The sequence below is a fragment of the Herpailurus yagouaroundi genome, unplaced genomic scaffold (genome assembly GCF_014898765.1).
Source record: "Herpailurus yagouaroundi ecotype Mexico unplaced genomic scaffold, PumYag 428, whole genome shotgun sequence".
Lineage (NCBI taxonomy): Eukaryota > Metazoa > Chordata > Mammalia > Carnivora > Felidae > Herpailurus > Herpailurus yagouaroundi.
The window spans coordinates 5,638,952-5,661,066 of NW_024412645.1; the positions used below are offsets into that span (position 1 = coordinate 5,638,952).

The following is a 22,115-nucleotide window of genomic DNA, read 5'->3' on the forward strand; positions in this document are numbered from 1 at the left end:
TGAGCCTCAGTTTCCTCATCTGTAAAATGGAGTCATAAAACCCCAAGCACTTCGTCACAGGGCTGCAAGGACTGGGTGAGATGGTTACACTTACGCGGGAGATACCCAACAGAGCATCTGGCCCTGAGAAGGTGTTCATTAAATGTCTATTCCCTTCTCCACCTGTGAAATCAAAGAGGGCACCACTCACCCGACCGGGATTGTTCCGTCCTGGCGGCTGCAGGGACTCCTCCTGCAGATCTGTCTCTGGCTTCAGGAGAGGATTTGGGGGATGGATAATGAATCGGCGCCCTTCAGATTTGGGCCACGCCCCAGAGATTCTGAGCCAACTGAGGTAGGTCATTTCTCTTCCCCGGAAAGGCAGACACACATGGGCTCAGCACCTCCTACCCACCGACCCCAAAGCCAAGCACAAAGCTGTCCTCAGAATGCCACCGGGTCTGGAGATTCCCACCCAAGTGATGTTCATTTATGCGATGTTTCCTTCTCCTGAAAAGCCATCACTTACTGAACAAGGACAGCCATCAAGCATCGGCATGTGCCGGGCACTGTGCGATGTGTTTCCTCACCCTCTTCTTTGCGCTCATAAAAAGCCTCTGAGGTAATTCAAAGATGTGGAACAGACCCGGCAAGGTCTAGTTTCTGGTCCAGGGAGTGAGTGGCAGAGCGGGATTCCCGCCCTTGTGTGCGGATCGCAGAGGGCGCAGAAGCCACCTGCTGGTGTGCTCGGGCAGAGTCTGTATGGCCGCTGCTCTATCCCGATCAGAGCTGGCACCAGGAAGTGCCCAACAAACATTTGTAAAGTGGGTAATTACATGGTGGAAGGAGTGGAGAGTGGAATGCACGCTTCTCGATGACGGCCAGCCCCACCTGCTTTCCCTCGCCGCTTCTCCAAGACCGGGGAGGGAGAATCTCTGTGTTCTCCTCTCCCCCACGGAACCCGCCCTCTGAACCTTAGAGACCGCCTTTTCTAACAGGGAAGATCAAATAAAAGACAACACAGAAGTGAGACCGACAGACAGGATGGAGCCAGCTCCTCGGAGGGGACTCTTTGTGGGGCGGGTTTGTGGATTTCTCCCTGCCTCTAGCCCCCTGCAAAGGGGGTCATGCAACTCAACCCAGGTGCTTTCTCCCCACCCACCAGGAGGCAAGGAGCCTGTGCCCAGAATAACGCCAAAGCCACACGCAGAGATCATCTCAGGCCAGTGCACTTGGCTGTCAGCCTTTCTGCCGGTCCCTGGCGGGACACAGGGCCCCGTGGCAGGTAGGACCGCAGTCTGACTTCTGCACACACTGTGCAGGGACCTGCTCCCTCTTCTGCAAGCGTCGCACAGGACACATGATGCTGAGCTGTAAGCAGGAAATGTTCCCTGGTGGCCCGCCTGTCACCCCTCCTCTGTCTCGCTCACCCAAGAAAAAGAAACCAGAAGGCCAATGTTTGACGATATCACAAAGGCCACCTGAATATCCTAACTTCAGCCAGCAGCACGTGCCATGCACCTTCCCACGCCAGGCGCTGGACTCAGCACCAAACACCGCTGATGCCTCATTGAATCCTCCCCGCGGCCCCAGGGGCCAACAGTAACATCACCACTTGGCTTAGGAAAACACCGGACCTCAGAGTGGCCTTCCAAGGCCACGCGGCTGGGAAGGGGCAGAGGTAGGATTTGAACTCAGGCCTCCTGACTCCAGCACTCAATATCCTAACCATGGCGCTGGTGCAGAGGGGCCTCGCCTCACAGTGAGTCTCAGTCTAAAGTCAAGTGCCCTTAAGATTGCCCTGGAGAATCTCAAATGGCCCGTAAATGGCTTCTCCTCTTTACAAGTCCAACACAGAAGGCTTTGCCTCCAACAGAACACACACGCGCGCGCACACGCGCGCACACACACAATGGATGGCTTGCCTCTAGCGGCCAGGACTTTTGAAAAGACGCGCACCTGTAACCCTTAGCTTTGTGTTTGCCTTGCATGTATGGCGGGATTTGCATAAATACAACGCACGTGTCGTAGGAACCACCCACCCGTGGATCTGTTCTAAAGATTATTTGCAAGGACCAATTCTTCTCTTAGTCTTAGTGACAAAGGGTCCGTGCGCCTCGCCATGGCCTGAAGGATGAACACTGAGTGTGTCTACACTGAGGGAGAGGACAGTTGTGTGACCTTGGCCGAGCTCCCAACTGCCTTGCAGGGCCCGCAGGCTGAGTGTTGTTTAAGCCTGATTTTACGGGTACAAGCTGCTGAGACACAGGAGGGGATATTGCCCTGCCCTAAGTCACCCAGCGTGTCAGTGGCCAAGCTAGAACTTGAGTCCAGGTCCCTGACCCCTGATTAGCGGCGGTTCTGGTACCTCCCTGCATCCCGTTTGAACATACACGTGGGCTGTATGTAGGTCAAGTCAAAAAGAAACAGGGACAGACTTCTCCTGGCAACATGGGGGTTGGGGGGACCTGCAAGGGCGCCGTCAGAGCTCCACCCCCACCCCCTGGGAGGCTTGCTGTGCTCCCTCCTGCTGAGGGTGGTCTCTCCCAGTGGCACTTGCTCAAGCCAGGGGAGCTGGAAGTGCCATGGAATTGAAATCCTCAGCCCTCAACCAATGGCGGAAGGTGATGCCCTCTGAGTGAGTTAATTAACTCCGTGTGTGTGTGCTCTATGCTGCCCCCCAGAGGTCTCTAGCGGGACTGAGCCCCAGTTGCGCACAGCGATAGCTGGCTTGCTAACACACCCTTCAAGGCTGCCTTCCTTCCCCACCGTACATCCTGGGATCACCTCCCACGTGAACCATCTTGCCCTTGAACGCCTGCATCAGCAGCTGTACCCACGTCAGGTGCTAAGACTCCAAGACGGCCTTCGAGGCTGGTCACACTTAGCAAGGTTTGGTTTGCATTCCCCTTCAATTATTGAGGCCAAGAATTGGGTCTGAAAGAGACCCAAGGTTTGGTAGGCTGCTATTTCTTTGCTGTCTTTGTTCCTCTGAAGCCATTTGCAACTTCCGGGGTGAGGCCCAGCTCCAGCCAGTGTGCCACCAAGGGCAGGGCTGAGTCAGAAACTCCCCACGTGGCAGAGCGGTATGGAACAGGGCAGAGCGGCCAGACAGCTGGGGGCTCAGTTCCCCCAAAGGCGTTCCTCATAGCTGTCATTCCATGTCGTTCATCAGTGTCACTGGGAAGAAATGAATCCTGTATCATATCAAGCTGATCATTGCTTGGTGAAACAAGTTTCTTACACTGCGGGACTTCTCAGAGCCTTTAAAGTATATCTTATGAATCTCCAAGAAGAGGGCATTCTGTTCAGACATATTAGGCCTGAGAATACTTTTAGGAGCACCTTGCATGTCTGATGTCCCATGAGACACTAGTTTAGGAAACACTGATTTAGCAGGAAGACCCTTCAATTAACCAGGTGACCCTGGACAAATTGCCTTACCTGAATCACCTACCAAGGTCACTATGCTGGTAAGAGGCAGGTTGGGATTTGAATAGAAAGGACGAAAATGAGACCCAGAAAAAAAGGAAGGAGCAAGGAAATGTAAATGGACTACCGTTTCTGAGAGGCTCAAATCCGCCTGCAAAAGCAGGTTTTTCCCTTTATGTTCGATCCAAAAAAAGAGAGAGAGAGAGAGAGAGAGATGAAATAATAACACAACAGCTTTCCCCTATGCACCAGGAGTTCAATTGCTATCAATTACTGAGGCCTCCTGCATTTATTAATAACCAAGTTACTTCTCCTTCCAACAACTTCCAACAATAGCCGTGCTGTCGCTGAACTACCAAGCATTATGTGACTTATTTATAACGCTAGTGCATCTGGGTCACATCTCCTCACACAGCGGTTCACAATCCGGAGCCCTGCGAGGAAGGATGTGACCTGCAGGGAAGAGATAAGCCTGAAAGTCTAGAGATGCTAGAAGACGAGCCAGTGTCACTCCACAGACAGGCCGCCTGGGTTCGAATCCCACCTCTCCCGCCTAAAGCCCCGTGGTGGGGGGGAGGTCCTGTCACCTCCTAGATCCTCCATTTCCTCTTCTGTAAAATGGGAATCTACCCCCATGAAGCGCTTGGGGAGCCTCAGTGAGGTTATCTGTGCAGATCGTTTAGTACAGGGTCCGTTCTGTGAATGTCAGCTCCTACGATTATGATCGCGCTCTGAGATCTCTGCCCTTCCAGGCGACGGATGGGTCAGAAAGAGAAACCCCGGGAACCAGCTCAATTCAGGCAGCTGTGGCTTTCTGCGCAGGGGTGACCAGCAAGGTTCTAGTGTTGGGACCATGGAAAAGGCAACCCTCTTACGGGCTAGAACTTCAAAGCCCTGCCTGCTTCTTATCGCTGCTACTGTATGTCCCTGCTGTCCCAACCTGTCCGGCTTCGGACAAAGTTGCCGTCTGCCTCAGCACCTTTCTGCGTATGCACGGTCAGTGCTCCCTGTAAGGCCTGGCCAATGAGCCATCTATAACCCAACTGGATCGCAGCTCACATTGCCTAGAAGGCAATGTACAGACCACTCCCAGCGCTCTGGGGAGTATGAGCAGGTGTTTGGGGGAAAAAAAGAAGTCTCACTAGACAAATCAGTTGGGGCAGCATCAGAGTAAACCAAGGAAAATGGCCGCTTTCGTGCAGGACTTCTCAGAGCCTTGAGTACACCAACGGGCGTCAGGAATTTACAAGAGAAGGAGAGCCGGAGGAGGAGTCTCCCGAGCTAACTCGATCACGAGGCTGCAGGGAAAAGGCAGACATGGCATCTTTGGGGCGGTGGCAACTAGGGAAAGAAAGCGGAGGCTGGACATCCAAAGGCAGACTCGGCCTGGCAGCGAGACCTCCAGCAGGAGATGTCCCCTCTCTGAGCATCAGTTGCCAGATCCGTGAGATGGGTGGCTCTTCTCCCAGAGGGTTGTTTGAAGGAAGGATGAAATGAGACATTGGATGTGAAGCCCGCAGAGCTGCTGATCTTTGCTGAGGAGCCGGTGGAAGGGGAGACTTGTCACATCACTCTGCTCCCTCCAGGGGACCCCAGGAGCAAGGGCTCGGGGGCAGGGCCAGCAGCAGCTGTGAGACTTGCCTGAGGCCGCACAGCCAGTGAGGCAGAAGCCAGGGCTGGAGCAGCCCTGGCTGGCTCCCGGTCCGGTGCTTTTCCTACCTTCCGGCGACCCTCAGCCTATCACGCTGTTCCCTTTGGAGCTGCTTCCTGGGTCCCGAGGAAAGCCCAGCCAGCAGGCGGTGTCTCCTGAATGCTCACCACGCGCCTGACCCTGTGCTAAATCCACACCTGGTCTTCCCATGTGAAATGGTCTCATTACTGCTTGCATTTAATGATGGCGCCCCGGACCCTACGACATAACGTGGCATAAAGAATAGGACGGAAGGCTTTAGGGGCGCCTGGGGGGGGGGGCTCAGTGGGTTGAGGGTCCGACTCCTGGGCTCAGCTCAGGTCATCATCTCACAATTCGTGGGATCGAGCCCCGAGTCTGGCTCTGTGCCGAGAGTGCAGAGCCTGCTTGGGATTCTTTCTCTCCCTCTGTCTCTCCTCTCTCTCTCTCTCTCTCTCTCTCTCTCTCAAAACAAATAAACTTTAAAAAAATGAATAGGAGGGAAATCTTTAAGGATGGAACTCTACAACCCAAAATTGGGCTCCTCCCCTTCCCACGTCCATAACCTTACATAACTTACCTTACCTCTTACATCTCCCCACCTCCAGCTATAGGTTAGTAGGGGCTCTGGTGATCAAGGCTTATAGAGAGCCCCGAGGGCGTCTGGTCCACCCCCATTAGGTAAGCCCTTTCTGCTCTCTGAGCCTCAGTTTCCTCATCTGTAAAATGGGATAAGAAGTGGCCAAAGCTCTTAGAATAGTGCCTGGTACATAGTAAGCACTGGATAGATATCAGCTCCTGTTATCATTTATGGGAAACTGAGGTTACGAAGCTGGAAGGGGCCTTGACAGGGCTATCCAGCAAGGGAGTAGCTCACCCTATGTGAAACCTGCTGGCCCGGGGGGGGGGGGTGTCTCGGCCTCCCCACCCCGCCCTCCCACGGTGTGGGGCTGCCCGCGAGCGATGCCTTCTAGCGTCGGCCACTTCAGGGTTTTGTGGGCTTTTTAAAAATATAATTGTTTACATCCCAGAGCAGCCATTTCGGCTTAATGAATGAATTCAATATGCTCAGAAAACGCAGAATAAATCCTCGCCTGTGGCCCAGAATAGGCCCGGCTGCACCAGCTGTCGGGCAAGGAGCCAAGCCACCAGCTGGGGCAGGGCTGAGGATGCGGGGTCTGTGTCTACACAAAGGCAGAAGGTGGGCCGGGTCCCAGGAGGGGGACGGGCCTCGGGGATGCTGGGTCCAAGGACACTTCAGCGCAATCTCTAGGTTGTAGGGCCACGTGGCAATCTCTTCGTCAGAGCCCCGTTTCGACCCAGCATCACCCCTTAGGTTGGCACCTTGCAGATGGGAACACGGAGGCTTTGCTGAAACCACCATACCGTTGCTCGGGGAGGCTCCTCTCCCTGAAGCACCCTTTCCAATTTCTTCTCAGCTTTGGAGATTCAGCTCAAGGGTCCCCTAGGATGGTAGGCCCCTTGGATGGGGCTGACCACTTTGAATTCAGAGTGTCTCCTGCCTACAGTATTCTGCGGGCTTCCTCCATGCCCTGATCTGGGTCTATCTCCCTTGATCGGACTGAAATTTTGTCTTGGAAAGTAAGGATGGTGTCCCTGGGCAGCCAAGGCACAGTGGAGAAGACAAGAAAGGAGGAGAGAAGGAGGAAGAGGAGGAGGGAGCGAAGAGGAAAGGAAGGGCTGAGCAAAATGAACACAGAAATGGCCCAGGAGCCCGGACACTCGGGCTCTAGCCCCACCTCCCCCACAGCCTTGCTGTGTGACCCTGCGCAAGGCCCTTCCCCTCTCTGATCCTCTGCCCCCACCCGGTACAAATAGGGGCTCGGGCCTGGGGCGATCTTAGTCCCTTCGAGGCAGGTGGTTCTCTGTCCTCCCCAGCCCGGGGTGTTCACAGAGCCAGGCAGGTGGGTCCAGGCTGTGAGAGACTGAACTTGCCATCTGAAGCAAGGAGAAACCACGCAGGCCCAGACTCTAGCGGGCCCGACTCGGTGACTCGTGATGTCCCCTCGTCCAGAGCCCGGAGGAGTGAACGACACCTGGCCCCCGCCAGCTGGGGCCCGGATGCCAACGCTAATCAGCACTTTGGGGGAAAATACAAAGGAGGTGCGGGTACGCTGGGCTCTAAACACCTTGCTGCAAATGTGCAGCTTGTGTCCTCGGGGACAGGGAGACGCGCAGGTAGGAGCCCCTCTCGGGGCAGGGGAGCGAGGCACCTGGGGGCCTGCATGCTTCCCCTACGGAAACAGAAGTGAGCGCGGACAAGCGAGGAGAGGACAGGAGTGGCGGACAGAGGGGGTGTCCCCAAAGTGGAGACGGTGGATCCATTCTGAAACTCGAGGCCTCCCTCTGCCCCCGACAGACAGAGTGCCCAGCAGACAGAAGGTCCAGCTTTGTGCCACTTAGAGCTGTGTGACCCTGAGCTCTCGTGACTTCACCCCTCAGAGCCTCGGCTTCCCACCTCCAAGTGGAAACAGTGACATCGGTACCTGCCCCACAGTCTAGTGAGGGTTCAGTGAGCCAACCCATGTAACACCCCGGGGATGCGAACCAGTCCGGGTGCATCGAGACGTCAGGCCGAGAACACACTCTTTGACCCAGCAGATCTGTGTTCAGGAAACCATGCTTCCAAGATGCTCATTCCTACACGGGTGTTCAGGGCAGTGTTGTCTAGGCCCCCAAAAACCCGAAAACAACCCGAATGGCCTGCGGGAACGCGGCTACAGATACAGAGCCCCTCCCGTCCCCCCCATAATGGGCAGGTCCCTGCGGTCAACAGAGAAAATTAGGGTCACCCCTATGACTCAGCGTGCAAAGAGGTCAAGGACAGGGTCACTTGGTGGTTCAGTCGGTCGAGCGGCCAACTTCGGCTCAGGTCACGATCTCACGGTTCGTGGGTTTGAGCCCCGCGTCGGGCTCTGTGCTGACAGCTCGGAGCCTGGAGCCTGCTTCGGATTCGGTGTCTCCCTCTCTCTGCCCCTCCCCCACTCACACTCTGTCTCTCTCTCTCAAAAATAAATAAACATTAAAAAAAATTAAAGTAAAAAAAGAGGTCAAAGACACGAGCCGGCTCCTTACAGGCGCAGAGTTGCGGTGATATTCAAACAACATCCAAGCAAACCGCCCGCCTGTATATTTGTTACACGCAGAGATGCTGCTAAATGCGCGGTGTGTAAGGGCCTGACCCTACAGCCGGTGGTTTAGGTGACAGTAATACACCCATGTCAGTCACCGCTGCTGCGGACCAGCCGCGCTTGGAGAGGGTTCATGGGGCTGCATAGGCACTCCGACCTCCTATGAGTCTACAATGACTTCAAACCGAAAAGTTTAAGAGAGGGAAAAAAAAAAAAACAAAACCCAGGTTGTAGGGCAGTGACCTATCCTGTATGACGCAGTCACAGTGGAATGTGACAGTGCACATTTGTCAAAACCCACGGGATGGACAACTCCAAGGGTGAGCCCGAATGGAGACGGCAGACTTTAGTTGATCGCAGCGTGTCCGCATGGGCTCATCGCTTGCAATCACTGCTCCTTTACGCCCTTAACAACGATCCCCTTGGAGGGCCGAGGGGTCTGACGGGGCAGGGAGGGACCCTTTGCTACTCCACCGTCTTCTGTATGGTTTCCGCTTTTGACTGGAAGACGACTCTACGGTATTACGTGTGCAGACTGGTTTTCAAACAGAAAGAGTAAAGCACTTCACAAGGTGCTTTGTGCTGGTGGGGTCACCGGCCTTCTGCGCGCAGGGTCTCGCCCTGGCCGGGGGCACGTCTGGTCACCTGCTCCTGTCCTTGGATCTGGCCACTGGAAGTCAGGGCGTCGCAGGAGAAGGCGGGGCCGTGGGGGGTGGGGGTGGGGGTGCTGGGCCTCTCTCCTTCCCGCAGGCCCCGCCCCCCCACCCCGGGGCGCCTCGAGTTACGACCTCATCCATTCAGGGACTGACATCTTTATTATAGCGTCTGGGGAGTTAGCAGCTGATTGGCAACCTCCCTTCATCACCCCATTATGAGACCCCCCCCTTGGGTTATATATGGGCCTGGTAGTGTCATCTATTAGGCCATGGGGTCAGCAAGTAGACTGGCAAATTTAGTGAAAGAATAGTAAATTAACCCTCCCACTGGCCTTTAGAGAAAAAGGAAAACAAAGCAATGCGGCCATCCAGACAGGCATCGCTCGTCCTGTGGCTATTTTGGATTCCGGACATTATTGTCATCGCTCTGAAATAACGAGAGAGAGCAGGCAGACTGACAGTCTCGGGCTTTCTCTTGTAGTGACAGGACCACAGGGGTGGGAGAGGCTGAAAGACCAGCCCGCATCAGCCTCGGGGACTCCACCTTTGCAGGGGAACGCTCCCTGGAGGTGGACAGACTTCCCGTTAATAATAATACAGCGATAAAATAACCAGAATGACGAAGTTTCACATACTCAGGTTAAATGACATGAGCCTCGCGAGAACCCTAGGAGGCAGGCGCTATTGTTATTCCCATTTTACCGATGAGGACACCGAGTCTCAAGAGGTCAAAGGAGTCGCCGAGATCCCGCAGGAGAACAGGGATCGAACGCGGATCAGCCTGGTCCCAGAACCCATGCCTTTCGTGAGCTCTCCAGCCTTGATTCTGCTTAACGGCATAACCTTCCAGATGGGGGAATAGGGATTGGAGACTGGACACGGCCACGGATGGAGATTAGACGGAGCGGAGAAGCTCTCAGGGGAGAGGCGACCATCCGGGCGCCCAGAATGTACGCAGGGATTAGGCCAGCTGGGTGACAGAGAAAATAGCGAAGGGGCAGGGATCCGGGAGGCAGGCAGGCAATGACTCTAACCTTGGACCCACCACGTGATGCTGTGTGGCTTTGGCAAGGTCACATAACCTCTCTGAGCCTCGGCATTCCTCAACTGCAAAATGGGAATGCCTTCCCTATCTGTTACGGGTGCTGGGAGGATTCAAAGCGAGAGCGCAGGTGAAGGGGTCCCCCGGTTCCTGGGCTGAGGTGGAGAACAGGGGACTCTGAGAGGCTTTTGTGCATGGAGATCATTCCCGGGCAGACCGTTGCGTCTGGTTCTGCTGTCCCACAGACAGGGGGACCCAAGACACAGAAATGGTTTCTCGCCTCAAAGAGGGCACTGAGTTCATCCTTCATTTACTCTCCTGTGGGAAGGGAGTCCTTAGGGGACATCACAGGACAGTGGCAGGGAACAGGGAAAGCCCTGGTAATAAAAGCAGGGAGCAGAAGTGTCTTCTTGCCACGTCAGCAGGGAGCAGGGAAGCCTTGGCTGTGGAACTTGACAAGCTTTATGCCATCGTACCTTCCAAAAGCCAGAACTTACCATGTGCCTGGCTCTGTGCTCGGCCCCTGACATACGGCTTCTCGGTTCATCTGTACAGTGGACATGTGAAGTCAATGCCCTTCTCGGTGTACAGGCCAGAACACTAAGCCTCAGAAAGCTTAAGTGACTTGCTCAAAGCCACTGTGGCTACACATGGCCAACCCAGTTATCTCTCAGCCCCCGTGTTCTAGAACCTTCTTGCTGCCCCCTCCGGGGATGGAGTCTGGTTCCCCTGGCCCTCGAAGCTGTCAAAGGCTCATCACCAGTAGAAGATGGCAGGAGGGACGCTGAGTGATATCCGAAGCCAGCTCAGAAAAGGGGACACAGCTTGCAGGTTGCACTTGAAGCCGTCACTCCGAGAAGCCGCCCAAAGGAGCTCACGTGGGGAGGCCACAGACCACACGGGACAGAAAGATGCCCAGCCAGCCCCAGCCTCCTCCACCTGCTTCCACCATGTGACTGCGACCGTAGGACAAGCCTCCAACCCGAACCGCCAGCTGAGCCCTTCCAAGGGGACAGGGAAGGGAGCCCTTCCAGGAGATAATGAAACGATTGTCGTGCAAGGCACGGGGGGGTTGGGGCTGGCGTGTTACGCAGCACGGTCACCTGACCAGTCCCAAAGCTGGCAAGTTGTTCGGTTCGAGTCCTCGCGTCGACGTGAGCCCAGGTCTGTGTCAGTCCTGGCTGCTCTCAGTACTGCCCTGCACTGTCCTTGGCCCTGGAGACCTTCTGCTAAGCTGTGGACAGAGCACTGGACAGTGAGTCCAGAACTAGATTCTGGTTCGGAACCGGCCATTCATTAGTACAGAAGTCTCACAGTGCACCCTTAGGAAAGGAGCATCTCCATTTAGAGGCCTGGGTTCTTCACCCACCCACCCAACGGGCTTTCAGCCTACCACCCAGCCCCCCTCATGGGCTGGCTTTAACACCGACAGAAACCACCAGCAACAAAAGTACTTTGCACAGAGCAGGAAGTCACGGCTTGCTGAATACCTCCTATGTGCCAGGTGTCATGCATCCAGTCTCTCTATCGAATGCTCAGAGAAGGTAAGCAGATTTATTGCCATTTCACAGACACCGAAGCTGAGTCCAGAGAGGGGAAATCACTGTGCACAAGTTAAATCACACAGTCGGGGGGGGGGGGGGGAACCTGAGTTCAAATACCAGAGCCCCTGCCATTTCCTTCTCCCCCTCTCTCGCCTTATCAAGTGAGTTCCAGAGAGCATCCATTTGCTGCCTTTGAAACACACAGGAGGGCGCCTGAGTGGCTCAGTCGGTTAAGCGTCCGACTTCAGCTCAGGTCATGGTCTTGCAGTTCGTGAGTTCGAGCCCCGCGTCAGGCTCTGTGCTGACAGCTCGGAGCCTGGAGCCTGCTTCGGACTCTGTGTCTCCCTCTCTCTCTCTGCCCCTCCCCTCCTCATGCTCTGTCTCTCTGTACCTCTTTCTCAAAATTAAACAAACATCAAAAATAAATAAATAAATAAAAGGGAAAAAAACATACACACAGCCACCAGCTAATTTATTCATTTTTTGAGAGAGAGAGACAGAGACAGAGAGTGAATGGGGGAGGGGCAGAGAGAGAGAGGGAGACACAGAATCCAAAGCCGGCTCCAGGCTCTGAGCTGTCAGCACAGAGCCCAACTTGGGGCTGAAACCCACGAACCGAACCGCGAGATCATGACCTGAGCCGAAGTCGGAGGCTTAACTGACTGAGCCACCCACGCGCCCCAGAACAAGTCACTATCTAATGAACCAACCGAGCCAGGAGTCACCTTGCCTGTGCATGGGAAGCGGCCCAGAGTCAGAGCGTTATTAGCATTGCAACCTTGGGGGAGTCTCCAGATAGCTCTAAGACATCCTTTGTCCCCCCTCCATCCCTCCTCCCCCACCTGAGGCTCAGGCAGCTTCCATAATAACTTGGCCAAGGTCACAGCCCGCTGATAAAAGGCCAGGCTGAAATCTGAACCGGCTGACTGCAAAACTTCCATGTCCTTTCCCCTCCACGTCCTGGCATGCCTCTGACTTTGCGACTGACGGGGGAGGGGGGCAGGCAGAGCTCATGACAGGGCAGCCCGCCCCCCTCCTCCCCACAGGCAGCCAGCCTCCTGGGATAAAGGCCACCATGTCACAGGGGCCAATGGGATTGAGAAGGGTGTGGGGAGGAGGCATGTTTCCCTGCAGGAACTCAGGGGTCAGCGGGGACCTGCATAGGATATGAGCCCCCCAAAGGACGCGGCTCAGAGCAGCCCCAAGGAGTTATGCTGCGGCCGTGTATGATGTAGGCGCAGAAGGCTCAAACGAAGTAGGGGCCATGAGCACGCTGGGACCCCATAGTGAGCTGAGAACCTGGGGTGCCATCCACCTGGAACCACCCACATGCGCCCAGTGGGCTTCCTGCTCAAAGCTTGGCACCTGTCATAAGCACACATTTGGTCTTTGTCCCCGGTCCCTGGTCCACAACTCCCAAAACCCTTGGCATCTCTGAAGTGAGGAGGGTCTTTTGTTCACTAATGAATGACTGGCTTCCTGCGGGGGGCGGGGGGGGGGGAGGGGTGGTGCTCTATAGCTTCAGGACAGGGGCTGATGGCCAGAAAGACCAAGGCATGATTAGAAGCTTAGAACTTTCAGCCTCACCCCCTGACCTCCGGGGAGGGGAGAGGGGCTGGAGGTTGATTAATCACCCGCTGCCTTACAAGCCCTAAACTACAGAACACGGAGAGCTTCCGGGTCAGTAAACACATCAAGGTGCTGGGACGGTCGGACCAGAGAGGGCAGGGAAGTCCCTTCCCCATGCCTTGCACTACACGTCTCTTCCATTTGGCTGTTCCTGAGCTGTATCCTTTATTCTTATTTTTTTAATGCTTATTGTCTTTGACACACACACACACACACACGCACACGCACACATAGCATGAGCAGGGGCGAGGCAGAGAGAGAGGGAGACACAGAATCCGAGCTGTCAGCACAGAGCTCAAATTCCGGGAACCCAGACATCATGACCTGAGCTGAAGTCAAACACTTCACCGACTGAGCCACCCAGGCGCCCCTGGGATGATAGTAACTAAAGTGCCTTTCTGGGTCCCGTGAGCTTTTCTGGAAAATTACCAACTTTGCAACCAGTCGGTCAGAAGTACAGGTGGCCCAAATGGATGGCTGGTATCTGAGGTCGGACAGTCTTGTGGGACTGAGCCCTTAACCCGTGGGGTCTGTTTGAACTCCAGTGTCTGAATCGAGCTGAACTGAATTGGACCCCCCATTGGTGCCTGGAGAATCAGAAAACTGGTTGGTGTCAGGAAAACCCACGCGTTTGGTATTGGAAAGTGCACTGACGAGAAAGTGACTTTGCCAGCCCTCCGGGAGCCTGTGAGGACAGAAGTGGGAGCTCGCGGAGCAAGAGAGGCGGGACGTGTGGCCCCCAAGTTTGGGCTCGGAGCTTGGGAGGCCCTGGGTCCAAATCCCACCTCTGACTTTAGTTATGCACCATGAGGGAGATGGATGAAGTTCTCCGGCGAGCCTCAGTTTCCGCATCTGTAAAATGGGCATCGTAATAGACCTCACTCCTCCCAGGCTGGCCTAAGGCTGCAATGACATCACTGTATCCACAACCACTCAGCCCAGGGCCCAGAAAAACAAGCCGATTCCCCATCAGGAGATGGCAACAGCCTGTTGCTAAGGCAAGGACAGCGGAGGGGTATTTGTAGGGAGACCAACTGAGCTTCCAAATCTCACTCTGGAACATACTAGCTGTGTGACGTCGGGTACATCACGTACTTAATCTGAGTCTCTGTTTTTTCATCTATCAGACGGTGATGAACGAAGGCAAATACTTCTGAACCGACACTTCAAGAGCGAAGTCCTGTGCTCCACACTCTTGGGCACTGACTCAGTGAATCCTCACAATGAGTCTGCGAGCTGGGTGCCATTAGCCGCTCCATTTTATAGAGGAGAAAACCGAGGCTCAACGTGGCCAAGCCAAAGCTCGCACCCAGCAGGCCGACTCTTGAGTCCTCACCAGATGACCGCCTGAATCGAATCGAATCAAATCAAGAGGCGTGACCGCGGCACGAGTTGCTTTTGAAACTGTCAAACCCAAAGCCAATCCCGTGGTGGTGGTTGATATCATCGTAAAGGTTTAGACACCCCGAGTCCGGTTATAAGGCCCAAAATGTTCCTTAAGGGACTGATCTTGGTCTTTAAAATACGATCAGGGCAGGGGCGCCTGGGTGGCGCAGTCGGTTAAGCGTCCGACTTCAACCAGGTCACGATCTCGCGGTCCGTGAGTTCGAGCCCCGCGTCGGGCTCTGGGCTGATGGCTCAGAGCCTGGAGCCTGTTTCCGATTCGGTGCCTCCCTCTGTCTCTGTCCCTCCCCCTCTCTCTCTCTCCCCCTCTCTCTCACAAAAATAAATACAACAAAAAAAAAAACTAAAAAAAAAAAAAAGATCAGGACCCTCAAAATAAATTACGGAAGCCAGGCGCGCTGGGAGGAGATCATCATTTTAATAAAAAAAAATCCTGATTAATGGAAATGATTCTTAATATATTTCAAAATGATCTGTTATGACACAAAGCAAAGACATTTATATATGACTTTGAAATTCTTAATAGCTGATTTTAGAGCAACCTATTATGAAATCTTCTAAAGCAGAATATATAGTAAGTAAATCATCGGGCAGGGCCTCCCGGGCTGACTGACGGCAGCTCCTCTTAAAATAATTTATAAGGTGTGGGGGGTGGGGGGGGGAGGGAGGGAGGAAGGCTGGGAGAAATTATTGCCATAATCATGTATTAATAAAATATTTATAAATGTGACTTTTCCTTTTATCATTACAGGCAGCAACAGGTGTGGGTCAGGTCCCCAGGGCCCACATCGGAGGGGGGATCCCACATGCCCCCAGAAGAGAAATTCCACCACCAAACTCCTCTGGTGACAGGTCAACAGATCAGAGGGCTCTGTCAGCCTCTGTTTTGTCACACTGAAGGCAGAGAGGGCTGACGTTGACTGTGGAAATCGGGAGGCAGGTCCCACCTGTCTGCAGGGCTTATAGAGTGCCTTGGTGGGAGCGATCCTGTGTCAGCTAAGTGCAGCCAAGAGGCAACCGGCTGGGCCACCTTGGGAGGGTCACCTAGGCTGGGATCAACAACAAAATCCTAGACTTGCCTTTTATTGAAGGATTGCCTCGAGCTGGCTGCTACTGAGGACCTCCCATACCTCCTGTCCCATACGTGTCCCTGGTCTGTCACTGCGGCACCTGACTGTGCCTCTCTGCTGTCGCTGGCTGCAGGCACATGCTTCGCTCAAGCCCAGCACAGGCTGGAAGGGCAGGTGTTCATGCAACCTCCAACCACGGAGAAGCAGGAGGTAGTGGGTAAATATTCCAGCTCCTTTGTCTCCAGGCAATACCACTGGGAGCCATGGTCCTCAGAGTCGCCCAGAGGTCCCCAGTGAAACTGGTTCCAGTTGCCCACAGGTGACGTGCTCGTTAAAGCACGTAGTATCACTATCACCCATCTTCCCTTCCCTGTCTCCCTCCCCTACGGGTGATCCCCTCCCAGAAGAGCCACGTGCACCCAAATCTTTGTCTCAGCGTCTGCTTTGTGGGACCCAGTCCCGTTCAGCTTCCTCTTCCAAATCCCGTTTAATCCACGCATCAACCCCATGTTCTGCCCATCAAAGAGGAGACCACCAAAGCTCAGACAAGTCTGGTTCTTGATCCTGGTTAATTGCACCAAGAGCCTCGGTTTTCCGTTCTGTACAATAGGCTTGCTTCCTTCGGCTCTTCCCCAACCACAGGCGCCCCGACTCTGAACCTTCAGGGCTTTCCTGGTCTGACCTCTGCAAGCCCTCCCTCAGCCCAACCTGTTCACAAAGCTGGTCCCAGTTTGGAAGTCTCGTGTCTCCTAATAAGATGATAAATTCTCAAGACGGGACAGTAGTCTCACAGCCCCCCGCATCCCTCCCCCTGCCAGGCCCGGGCACAGGGTAGACGTTGGCTCATCTCAGGGACTGGGATGTATTGTGGGCTGAATTATGTCCTCCCCAAGTTCGTATGTTAAAGTACTAATGCCCGGTACTTTATTTATTTTATTTATTTATTTATTTTTTTTTAATGTTTTTTTTTTCAACGTTTATTTATTTTTGGGACAGAGAGAGACAGAGCATGAACGGGGGAGGGGCAGACAGAGAGGGAGACACAGAATCGGAAACAGGCTCCAGGCTCTGAGCCATCAGCCCAGAGCCCGACGCGGGGCTCGAACTCACGGACCGCGAGATCGTGACCTGGCTGAAGTCGGACGCTTAACCGACTGCGCCACCCAGGCGCCCCTTTAACGAGATAATTAAGGTAACATGAGGTCGTCTGGGTGGGCCCTGATCCAGTGTGATTGGTGTCCTACAAGAAGAGGAGATCAGGACACAGACAGACCCATGAATGGAGGGCAGGCCATGTGAGGACGCGGCAGGAAGGCAGCTCTCTCCTAGCACAGGAGAGAGGCCTCAGGAGAAACCAACCCTGCTGGCACCTTGACCTTGAACCTGAGCTTCTAGCCTCCAGAACCGTCAGGAAACAAGCTCCCAAGATTAAGAACCTGTAATCTGGCCCGACCGCAGAATTTCACATCTGACAAAACGGTGAGCAGAGAGAGACAGGGGAACTTGTTCAAGGTCACACGTCCGGCTGAGGGCAGAGCCAGTTTCCTAACATCCTCTCTCTGGCTTGGCTTGGGTCTAAAGAGGACCGAGGAGTTTTCTCACAGCATAAACAGGCCCTGCAGAGGCACGAAGATCCCCCCTTGCTATGACGTTCCATGACGAGGGGCCAGCTTTTTCTGTAAAGGGCTGTATAACAATTAGTTGGAGCTTTGCAGGCCACACAGTCTTTGCCTCAACTACTCAACTCTGCCACTGTGGCAGGAACGCAGCCACGGGCACGTGAATGAAGGGGCGCGACCATGTTCCAATAAAACTTTAATTACGGATACTATCATTTCAACGCCATACAATTCGCACACATCCTGGGGCCCCTGGGTGGCTCAGTCGGTTAAACAGCTGACTCTTGGCTTCAGCTCAGGTCATGACCTCACAGTTCGTGAGTTCAAGCCCCACATCGGGCTCCGCACTGACTGTGTGAAGCCTGCTTCGGATTCTCTGACTCCCTCTCTCTCTGTCCCCTCCCCTGCTTGCTCTCTCTCTCTCTCTCTCTCTCTCAAAATAAATAGTAAACATTAAAAAAAGAAATGTTCATACATCCCCAAATATTACACATACATAGATAGATCTTCATCTAATTGAAATACAAAAACCATTTTTAGCCTGCTGTTATCCAGAAACACAGCCGACTGGATTTAGCCCACAAGCTATGCTTTGCTGACCCTCGGGATGACAGAGTCAGATGCAGAGGTGGGGATTTTACCAGATGATTAGAGCTTTGCAGGAAAAGAAATGCAGCCCAGGTCAGAGATGGGACCACGTTCTCACACCATGGTGTGCGTGACTCAGGCTGGTCTCAGTGGCGAGGAGGCTGGGACACATTACAGTCCCGTGGGCAAAAGGATGGTGGTGCCCCAATGGCCAAGGGGTCAAGCATGGCCCACGACTGAGTTTTAGAAAGGCGAGTGGCATTTGATTTTTCACCATGTCTGTCCTTGGTTTGGACTAACTGTGGAGTCCCCACCTTACTTATTTCTGACTCAGCATAACTCCTAGAAACTTCCAAAATCAAATCAGTGGGCCAAATATATGCAACTCGCGTGTATGAGAATCAACAGAATGAGCCCCAAGGCCCAGGAGTGTGGGGATGGCAGGAATGACATGCCAGAATATTCCAGAAGTCTGCTGCCCACAGACAAATGACCCAGAATGTCAGCCAGAGTCAGTGCATAGCCCTCAGAGGACAGCCTTCAATTCACATGTATTCATTCAACAAGTAAATCCCAGCTCTATGTCCTGGGCCCCAAGGAAGTCACTCCTTACTAGAAAGAGCTAGACAAGGACACAATCACAATACAAGACACCATAATCCTCCAGAAGGCAGGAACCACACTGATCTTGATCCCTACTCTCCCCAGGACCTTTTACAGTGTCAAAAGAAATCAAAGAAATTGGTTAGGGAAGGGAGGAGCCTTGAATGCCAAGTCAACGAAGTTTACTTGATTTAGCAGGCAAGGGAGAAACTTGGGAGGATTCTAAGCAGGGGAATGGCACACAATAGGCTTGTGGGTTTTTTTTTAGAAAAGACCCCAAAGGTCACAATGAGGATGGACAGAGGGAGGAAGGTAGTCATTAGCAATGAGACTACTGCAATCATCCGAGCAACAATTAAAAAAAAAAGGAAAAGAAAAGAAAAAGACTGGCAAACAGTAGGAATAGAGAAACACAGAAATGCTGCCACAGAGATCATCTACAGGGCAAGGTGAATAAAGATTGGCTAGGGAGGGGCAAGGGCCAGAGAGAAGACCAGAACCATCTTGGGGAAACCATTAAGAGCAGGGACAGACTCAGGAGGACAAGGATGGCTGGGTGAGCTTCACCACATATGGTGGGGAGCATCTCCAAGATGTCGAGATCGAAACACAGCACCTTTATTGCTTGGACCCAACTCTCTCTCAAACGTCCGAGACCTTCTGCGCTCAGGACACTGGCTGCTCGTCACATATAGCTATTTAAATTTATGTTAATTAAAATGTAATGCAATTAAAACTTTAATTCCTCAGGTGCACTAGCTGCATGTCAAGTCCTCAACGGCCACCCGCAGCGAGGGGCTGGGTCTGGACCGCACGGATGGAGAACATCTCCATCATCACGGAGAGCTCCGGGGGGCACCGCCGCCGGTCTACGAGGTTTGCTTAAAAAACCCAGACCTGTTTCCATCTCACGGCACCTGGTCCGGCGGCCTCCCAGACACCGGTCCCGGAGACACAGAGGATGACAGATTGATCCTGTCCCGCCTCATGGAGAGAAGGGGCTCGTCAGGCACCTGCCAAGGCAGACAGCTGGCAGTGCAGGTGAGCTCGGCAGGAAGGACTCACCTTTGCAGGCTCCCGCTGCGCCGAGGTGGTAGATGGCTGCCAGCACCCGCCAAATGGCTCGCTGCTCGCCCTCCGAGATGCCCAGTGTCTCCATGGCGCTCTGGAGATGGGCAAAGGCGGCTGCCGCCTTCTGCTTGTCTTCGGGCTGCGAGCAAAGGGAGAGAGGAAGAGGCCGTCAGGGTGGCGAGAATGAAAAGCTTAGACTCGGGGGCGGGGGGAGGGGGGAACAATGCGGTCGCTTTGTAACCACAGTAAATTACCCACAATTAGGCTGTGGAGTGTTGACGCCCAGAGCTCAGACTGCAGGGAAAGTAAGTCGTTCCTATCTGTCTTTGGAATGCACTGTGATTCTCATTCACCCGTGGGTTCCCTGGGTAGAGTTTTTGAGGCTCTGCTGTGTGCGGGGCCCAGAGGACGCAAAGCCGAGGGAACCCCAGAACTTGACTTTGGAAGGCCTCTCGAGGTTAGCCGTGGAAAGAGACATAAAACTTAGTGTGACGCAGGCTAAGTGGCGGAGTCTGGGCAGAGGCAGGAAGGCGTCAATGAATCCCCCTCAAAATTGTCATAGAGGTTGTCCTAGAAGGCGAGACAACACTGAGGTTGAAGTTTGGAAGAGGCATAGGCGTCACTGACCGATTTAATGCAGTAAGTCCCTACAAGCAGAGGGAACAACGTGACCAAAGGAAATCTCGGGGGACAACAGGTGGTCAACTGAATGCAGGCACAGAAGCAGGTATTTTTGGAGGTGGGGCCGACAGAGAAGCGAGAAAGCTTGAGAAGCTGGCAGGTGCCACTTGGGATGGCCTCACGTATGATGTTAGAGGCACGGGCTCTGGATTCCAACCAGGCCTGGCAAATACACACACCTGTCTATACTCCCGGACCTGTGGCAGACATCGTTAATCGATCGAGATGCCACAGCAAGCCAGCGAGTCCCCACTGTTTCCAGGACCCCACCCCCTGCAGCCGCCACCAACTGATCTGCCTTAACAACGAAGTGCAATCTGTATGCTCTCGCCAGGGCAAGGGATGGGAAACTGCCCAAGGTTTTTTAAGCAGGAGGAAAGAGAAAGTGACATGATCAGATGTTTATGGGTTGTAGGGTGTTGTTTTTTTCTTTTTCAGATTTATGATCCCAATTATGTTTGATTGAATATTAAAATTAGCCTGAAACTCCTGCGCGCACACACACACCATCTGGCCGAGGAGACTCAGCCCAGAAACCTGCTGGGTTGAGAGAAAGTGAGCTAGGGACAAGAATTCTTTTGTCACTAATCCGCCGGCAGATAATGAGGAACTGATTTGCACTTGGCCCTCTTACAGAGCGTGGGTGATGAACTGTAGGCTGGTAAAGCTGGCAGGTTCTTAAATTTTGTGGAATCCAACGCCCAGAGAGGGGATAACACTTGCCCAAGGTCACACAGCAAATTAGCATCCGATACAGAACTAGGATCAGGCTTTTCTGACTCCCTGTCCAGGCCGCTTGTCCCCTCCGCTCCAGCTACGTCTAACTAGCAAAGAAGGCTGCGAGAATCAGCAACCAACCGGGCCGACGTCAAAGCATGCGCTGACATTGAGAGATTCGCTGTGAAAATATTTCAATTAATAGCAAAAGCATGTTCCACTGATCCATCATATTTCTGGGCCACCACAGGACCACAAAATCCCTAGCAACCAGGAGCTCAACCTAGCAACCGCAGCTGCTCCACTGGAGCACACGGAGGGAAGGAAGGCATCTTACCAACATGTTCTCGGTTATTTATGAGATTTCAAAGCGGCACAGAAAGGACACCGAAAGGACAGTGGCAACACATTTATTATGGCTCCCACTGTCAGCTCTGAGCATTTGAATTTAAATTACAGGCGGACTCCATCATCTGCCACTTAGCTCATGCGAAAAGAAGGAGAAACTTTCCCCAAAGCTTAATCTGTTTCTCTTCCCCTCCCTCCCCACCACCTCCCCCTCCACCGCCCACGTCTCTGTTGCAACAGAAAATAGAGAGAGGCAAATGTATATGTTTCTGATCCAAACAATTAGGATCAGGAAGATGTTTATAGTTGCTTAAATTTCCAGGGAGCCAAACACCTCTGCCTAATGCTGTCACGAAAGCCACCCCTTCCAGCAAGATGGTGAATGTGGAGATCAGCCCGCAGCCCAAATGTCTATCAACAGGAGACTGAATACACAAAGGGCAGTGTCGCAGGGAACAGCGGTGGAGTGCTACGAGGGAATGAAAAAGAACGAGCCACAGATCCGTGCATCCACGGGCACGAATCCCACAGACCACGTGAGCCAGAGAACCAAAGACTCTGCACTGTATGACTCCCTCTCCGTGAGGTTCAAGCATGAGCTGAGCCAACCTACAGTAAGAAAAGTCATTTTGGTAATGCTGGGACAGGAGGGACGCCCCTGATTGGAAAGAGACTCAAGGGAGCCTTCGTCAGAAATATTCCAGGTGTTGATCTGGGGGTGTGGCTACGGGTGCATTTGAGAATATAGTCATCACTGGGGGGAGCCTGGGTGGCTCAGTAGGTTAAGTGTCTGACTTCGGCTCAGGTTATGATCTCGCAGTGCGTGAGTTCGAGCCCCGCGTCACTGTAGAGCCTGCTTCGGATCCTCTGTCTCCCTCTCTCTCTCTGCCCCTCCCCTGCTCATTCTCTCT

The 22,115-nt window shown here is 53.6% G+C and overlaps 1 protein-coding gene across 3 annotated transcripts in view; it reads right to left on the reverse strand.

The window, feature by feature from the left end:
• Positions 1–22,115, reverse strand: part of MYO18B (myosin XVIIIB) — a 256,340-nt gene that overhangs the window by 192,618 nt on the left and 41,607 nt on the right. For all 3 annotated transcript variants that reach the window (XM_040463958.1, XM_040463959.1, XM_040463960.1), the window contains one exon: positions 19,453–19,597. In XM_040463958.1, coding sequence (XP_040319892.1) covers positions 19,453–19,597 — 145 coding nt within the window. The remainder of the gene's footprint in view (positions 1–19,452; positions 19,598–22,115) is intronic.